This window comes from Cyprinodon variegatus, unplaced genomic scaffold (genome assembly GCF_000732505.1).
Source record: "Cyprinodon variegatus isolate N-32 unplaced genomic scaffold, C_variegatus-1.0 Scaffold732, whole genome shotgun sequence".
NCBI classification, from domain to species: domain Eukaryota; kingdom Metazoa; phylum Chordata; class Actinopteri; order Cyprinodontiformes; family Cyprinodontidae; genus Cyprinodon; species Cyprinodon variegatus.
Genome location: NW_015151185.1, coordinates 368,684 through 375,670, shown reverse-complemented (window position 1 = coordinate 375,670; position 6,987 = coordinate 368,684). Strand labels below are relative to the sequence as shown.

The window sequence follows — 6,987 nt, the reverse complement described above, 5'->3', positions numbered from 1 at the left end:
GTTTTCCACCCAAGTAAACATCTTCCATAACGCAGAGGTCTTTCTGAGCCTCCTGTCCTTGGCTCACCTTTCTGTCGAGCGTGCTGCTCCAGGTTGGAGAGCAGCTCCATGGCCTCCACGCTGTTGGGGTCTTGAAGAGTCAGAGCGTAGTTCGCCAACGCTCGCAGGTACATCCTCTTCACATTCAGGGCATGCTTGGAAAGGTACTTTGCTGCTGCTCGCTTGCTGTCCTCATGAGACTGAAGGAGAACAGAAAAGGAGAGGAATACGTAGCCGAGGGGAAAAACCCTCCGCTGTTATTCCTGATAATGGTGAAGTTGGAAACAAACTGAAACCTTTAACTGGATTTAAGAGGAGGACAACAGATTCAGGTAAAACCAAACAAAGCTTTCTGATTTCCAGCTCCTCTATAAAATAATAACTTTTTTTAAGTTCAGTATGAAAGTTTTAGCTAGTATATGACATCCTGTCTCCTGGGGTATAAATGCGACGGCCTGGGTGACATTTCTCCTGTACCAGTTTGGGATGATGATTGTTGACCTTCATCACTCAGGAAATGGCAGAATATCTACTTGAACCTGCCAATTCAAGTTAAACCAAAAAGGCTTTTAAGAAAATATTTAATTTTCCTGGAGAGGAGAAATGTCTCCGTCAGGTAGCTACAGCAGAGCATCATGAGGCTATTGAGTCTCCATGACAACCATAGGTCGGGGCGGGATGTTTGAGCGGTAACATTGGTGTGCTGCCTTTTGTTGGTCGAAAACCGCAATAGGGTGCCCCCTGGTGGATATTTTGTTGTTATTTTGGTGACAGTAGATGGAAGGTGTAGATCCAAGATGGCGGAACGCAGCACCGAGTAGCTGTGGAATTGAGCTGATTGTGATCTTTCATGTTATGTTTCAGACAAGATTTGTTCGTAAGTATTGGTTAATTGTGAAAACAACAGTTTTTTTGCTTTATGTAACCGTCTTGTAAATAATATTACACTGAAGTTATCTTGCCAATATTACACTGAAGTTATCTTTAGCCAGTCATTCTTGCTTGCAGCAAGAATGACTGGCTAAAGCGATGGCAGTGGTCAGAGGCCACTCTTCAACAAACGACTACAAAGAGAAAGAAGTTTGGCTATTGAAGCGTCGTTGTCTGGCTGTCTAGCTTGCTGAAAAATCAGGAAAATTCAGAGCGAGGACAGCGCTGTGCGGGACAAACCTTCTCTGTCCTACCATTACAAACATAAACCTGTGGTGTTTCCTAAATTTGGCTAAGAGTTGACATTCTGTCCACTGGTGGCTCTTACTCTGAGCTGTAGGATGGGGTCTCTGATGCTCGTCGCTCGGTGAAGGGCCATCAGCACCAAGGATGTCACGTAAACCGACTGCTCCACTTTATCGATCCCCTCAGCCTGAGAAACACCACGCAGATTTTACGGTCATTGGCATGAACCTGTAGACATGAGAAATGAAACCAGGAGACCCAGACTGACCATGAACTTGGAGTTCTTGGGGGGAGCTCTTTCTATGAAGGAGCCATCTGCCTGCTGAGTTTTGCGGATCAACCAGCTGACAGATTCTGAGAGAGATTGATGGTCGACCTTTACAAATGAGTCTGCCATAGACAGCGTCCTGACCACCTCAGCGGTGACCCTGGCAGACAGCGCAGAGGGACAAAACACCCACTGGTTTAGTAGTAGTTAGTCCAAAACTAGCAGATAAAGACCGATTGACAGTTACAGATAAATACCTTCAAAGGTTTCAATGGAAACTTAAAGATGAAAGAAAAGGACTTTGATGTTCGGTCTATTAGTCAAAGTCAGTGGTGGATCTAGGGGGGGGGCTACTTGGGCTACAGCATCGGATGTTTCCCCAAGAGCCCCAGATCTCACTTCTGAGTTAATCTGAGTAAAATATGCAGTACTTGAATTCACCAGAAAGTGGCAGTATGCACAGGAAAGCTGTAACCCTGTAGAATTCCCGTGCAGAAGAAAAATTGTTTCCCTCTCATCGCTGCCAGCTTTTCAGGAGTCGAAAAGTTTTTTAAACGGATAGGCGAGTTGTGGATATCAATGGATATCAGAAGCTTTTTTTTTAAAAGCAGCAGCACCACCAGCAGCACCAACAGCAGGGCCCTAATTCCAGGTTTTCAAAAACCTACAATGCAGCGATAGAGTTGATTTCTTCCTGCTATGATCGCAGCCCCCATCATTATGCAGGGGATCAAAACATCTCACCTGGTCAGCCAGGCCAGCAATGACCCTAATGACTCCCTTAACTGAGGCATGGGCCAGTATTGTATTGAAGGCCAACAACGACCTCAACGACTCCCCATTAATGAGCTGGTTATTATTTTTTTTTTTCTCTTTGTTCAATGTTCCAGTTTTCTAAGCCATAACAAGGCTTTTGTTGGGCTACTCTATAAAGCTTGGAACTAAATGCTAATCCAGACATTTTGAATTGAAAAAGCTTCCTGGATGGGAAGCAAATCGTCTTCAAACTTGGAAACAAAGTCCAGTGGATTGTTTTTTTTTTACTTTTTTTATTTGGGAACAATCAGATGGTCAAGGCTGCAAATGATGGTGGCCTGAAAGGACCATTTGGTTTTGGAATAAAGAATATCTTCTTATTGCCACAAAACACTGAAAACACTGTTTCTTTTTCCACCACCGTACCACAGGGAGGCACTTCTCTGCTGTGTCAGCAATGACACTAAAACTACAGGTTAGACTGAATGGGAGGAAGACACTGGGATTGTCATTTTCTACCATGAGCTCCAGAGCGGAGACTCTGGTTGCCAGAAGGCCGCCTCAGGCTCCCACTAATTCAGCTTTATAATTTGTAGATTATTAAATTCTTTGTTTATTCAAACACATTTTATTTTTATAACTCTCATGATTTTGGCACTGCTGGCTGGCTTAATTGCTCATTCCATTCACCTGTCTAACTCTGCCCAGTTGATCATCACCGTTCATCTGATCCACCTGCTCCTGCCTCTATTTACGGTACTTGCATCTAGCTATCAGTGCCTGATTATTGCTCTAGTTCTGGTTCTCGATGGCCAGGGGTTTTCGGCATGCCTGAGTGTTTCTGATTACCTGATCCTGACTTGTTCTGCCTCTCAGCCACTGAGGCTGTTTGTTCCCGTCTGAATGGGTTGCCTGGACTGTCCTCGGACTCCTGGAACTCTGAGCCTTCCTGTTCTGATCTGTTTCCCTGACCCGGCTCAGACTCCTGCTTGTTTTCCGGAGCTGTAGCATCTGTAACACTCTGGGTGGCTCCTGTTGGCAGCCCACCGGATGGATCCTACCTCATTCTCTCCCGATGGACTGAACTGTTAAACCAGAGCTCCAATGATAGGCGCCCTAGCCACTGTTACTGCAGATCCAGTTTCTGTTTAATAAACGCTCTGAATTATCCCACACTCCGTCTCACCTTGAATACTGGGTCCTTCTGTCTTGTGTCATGACATTAACAGCAGTTTAAGATTTAAATCAGGGACTTTTGCTCTATATGCTGATGACATGCTTTACTTCATAATCTTATATTCAGGAAAGAAATCATTTTTATTTTTAACAACCTTGTAAGTTTTAAACAAAAGACCATTTCATATTAGGGGAATCACGCTGGCTTTCAATGTGAAGAACACATGCAGTAAGGCTGGATCAGGAGTTGTTTAAGTCAAGTATCTTTCAGTATGAGCTCTGATTTGTCCAGCCTCCTTTTTTTCTTATTCCCTCCTAGTATCTGCTAGAAAAGATTGTAAATTACCATTAGTAATATCCAAAGCTGTCAATGATCATCGCCCATCTGATCTAATAGAGCCACTTATCAAAATCACTGATGCTCAGTTAACTGCTCTACTTCTTGTTTCCAAAGCATCCAAGGTTTCGTTCTACATTTCTTAGCTCTACAGGATGAATCTCAGTCTGCCTGTTCTGAGGGTTTGAAGGTTTTGATCACTCACAGGGTACTGGATTCAGTCTTCATCCACATGCTGTAGCTGAAGTCTCCATTTCTGAAGGACATGAGGGCCGTCTGACCTGGAGATACATAGACGTAAACCATTGGTTTCTCTGGAAGAAATCTCCATCAGCTCCTTAATTAGCTACCCACCATCTTTGATCTTTTGCCGCAGCTCCTTGGCGTTCTTCTTTATGTCTGCTCCCAGCATATCCCAGCTGCCACTGGTCTCCAGGTACTGGTACACCTGGACAAGGGGGAGGAGTCTCTCTAGTTCTGCTACTGCTGACCCAGAAGGAAAGTTGAGAATCTGTTTGAGACCGTCGGGGTCTAGAATGACCGATACGACTTCTCCTGGAAGCTCCCCTGTTTCATAGGACCAAACATGTTTGATCAGACGGAGAGTCCGGGAAACTTCAGCAGGAAACATTTTGCTTCTTCATCTCACCATTAATGGTCAACAGTCTCTCCACAGCCGAGTTGGGAACAATGTTTTCTGGCAGGATGGTCTTCAGCACCACTCTCCTCTTCTCTGAGCCTGAGAGGGACCCAGGTGAGGATTTTAGGAACCAGTGACCTGTGATAAAGCATGTTGGTCCTCTTACCGTAGACTCCTTGAGGATCAAGTATTCCCCCAGAGTTCACCACCTGTCTCACTCCTTCAGGCTGCAGAAACAAGCCAAGCAGATTAGATTAGATGCACTTATTTATTAATGAACATCATCCAGAACTCATCAACGGATGGATGTGTTTCTAGATGTGACACTAAAACTACAGGGTAGATTGAATGCAGAGTGCAGAAGAACCGGGTTAACAACCAGCCAAACTCCAGCAGCGAGGATCATGTCTAGTGGTTGGGGCATAGGTTAGGAATTCTTAAGGTTCTGAGTTCAAGCCCCACTCCCACAGACTGCCACTATGGCTCCCTGAGCAAGACCCTTAACCCCATACTGCTCCCTGAGTGCCACACAATGGCAGTCCACCGCTCCCCAGGGGAATGGGTTAAATGCAGAGTTAATTTTGTTGCTCTGTACTTGTGATGGTGGAATGACAATAAAACAAGGTGAAAAGCCGTAATTTTCAGATCCCGGAAAAGACATCTTTTTAACGTCTATAATTGATTAATTTGGGACAACATTGGACTGACCCAACAGCCACATTTTCAAAAATGATTTCCTAACTATTGACCAGATTTAGCCTAAAGACCAACATCTGACTGACATCTGGTATTCAGTTTGACTGGATGATCTGGTGAACTGTATCTGTAAAGTACCTTGAGATGACACGTAGGAGCCATAAATTATTATATGTTCATCTTGTGCTCTTCTAAAACTTTTCTCACTCTGTCTGGGGGTATGTGCATGCACATGTGACGTCGGTGGACAGAGTCACCGTTATCTATGGGTGGCACCATGGGTGTGGTGTCATTTTATTAGTTTGTGTGCTCACATGGGTTCAACATTGACCTGGATTATGGCGGCTGGGTGAGGTTAGGGAGAAACTTTCTGTTGACCGTAATGTACACTGTCATGTAAGCGCTGTTTGACGTATCCATGCACGACTCATCAATGTAAGTACTGCTTTGCATTAAGAACGAGAGATGCAAAAATAAAAGGACATCATAGTATGTTATTGTTCAGCATGACGTGTCATCAATAGCTTATACCCCTTGTCTTAGCCGGCCGCGCGTTTGAATTAAAATCTAAGTTTATACGTCGCAATATGACGTGTTATGAATTGGCACTAGATGACTAAACTGAATTGAATTGTGTTTGGGTGGAAATGTTCAGAAATATATAATTGAAACAGAAGCATTTTCATCCGGATAATCATTTGGTATGATGAAGGGGGCAGTTTGGATACATTTTACGTTTGATTATGTAATTCTTGTTTACATACCACTACCCGCAGAATCTTCTTCACAACGTCTCTGAGTCCTGACTGTGTTGATAGGGTGAAGGTCAGGGTGTGTTCTCCAGGCTCTAGGCCCATCAGGGTAAAGGTCACTTTAGCCACCCCTCTTGCAGGCAGGCGGCTCCAGGAGGAGCAGGTCGTGATGTGGTGCCCTGCCTCCTTGGTGCTCGGTTTGGACTTCAGCAGGCAGATTGCTGGACCAGCCGAGAGGGTCACACAGTACTGAGAGTTAAAGGATGCCATAAGTCAGACAGGCAGTGAGGTATTTCCTCTCTTTTTCACACTGAAGAACCTCATAGATCAGGGGTGGGGAATTCCTGTTCCTGGGGGCCAGTATCTTGCAAATTTAAGATCCATCCTTGGTCCAACACAACTAAATCAAATTGCTGAGTTACCTCCTCAGTATGCTGTCAGTACTTCAAATTATGTAATTGCTTTATTCAGGTGTGTTCAACCAAAGGCACATCCAAAAGTTGCAGGATACCGGCCCCCAGGAATGGCTCCCATCATCTTTTAATTGAACCAACGCTACACTGATGAATCTGTAACTTTTATGGGATATACAGCTGAACTAACCATGATCTCGTCATACTCCTGGTTGTAAACAGAGCCCTCCAGCTCTAGCTGTTCTCCCCTGACCACCTGATAGGGCAGTGGGACATCCACGCTGAGCGGCAGACTGACAAGCACCTCCGCAGGATCAGCTACACACATTCCTGTCGGACACACAATCAGATTTATTCAAAGGATCAGTTTCTACATGCAGCAGCCTTCAGTTGGCTCTATAGGAACTTTAGAGAATAAGAAGGTTCATTCGAAGTGTTCCCTAAACAGACAGTAGTATGGGAAGAAAGAAGGGTATGGTGAAGGTAAGGATGTGTAGAAACAGAAACATACCGCCCTCAGGGGACATTCCAATTGCTTTAACCACCCAGGTGGTCAGAGTGTCTGGCAGAGACCTGGACACAGACAGCTGACCTGATCTAAAGACACAAACATAGAAGCTGATGAAAATACTCCAGCTGATGGAGCAATGTTCTAATTTTCTCATCATCTTCTTCTTCTTTCCCATTGCCGAGCTTGCCACACGTTTGCTTGCTGTGTCTAAAAGGTCCGGATT

The 6,987-nt window shown here is 44.7% G+C and overlaps 1 protein-coding gene across 1 annotated transcript in view; it reads right to left on the bottom strand.

Annotated features, from left to right (window-relative positions):
• Positions 1 to 6,987, bottom strand: part of c5 (complement component 5) — a 30,092-nt gene that overhangs the window by 10,994 nt on the left and 12,111 nt on the right. The window contains exons 17-26 of the mRNA XM_015395258.1: positions 6,765 to 6,850; positions 6,444 to 6,583; positions 5,853 to 6,089; positions 4,559 to 4,619; positions 4,402 to 4,491; positions 4,107 to 4,319; positions 3,958 to 4,033; positions 1,484 to 1,643; positions 1,298 to 1,402; positions 68 to 239 (exon numbers count right to left, since the gene is read on the bottom strand). Coding sequence (XP_015250744.1) covers positions 68 to 239; positions 1,298 to 1,402; positions 1,484 to 1,643; positions 3,958 to 4,033; positions 4,107 to 4,319; positions 4,402 to 4,491; positions 4,559 to 4,619; positions 5,853 to 6,089; positions 6,444 to 6,583; positions 6,765 to 6,850 — 1,340 coding nt within the window. The remainder of the gene's footprint in view (positions 1 to 67; positions 240 to 1,297; positions 1,403 to 1,483; positions 1,644 to 3,957; positions 4,034 to 4,106; positions 4,320 to 4,401; positions 4,492 to 4,558; positions 4,620 to 5,852; positions 6,090 to 6,443; positions 6,584 to 6,764; positions 6,851 to 6,987) is intronic.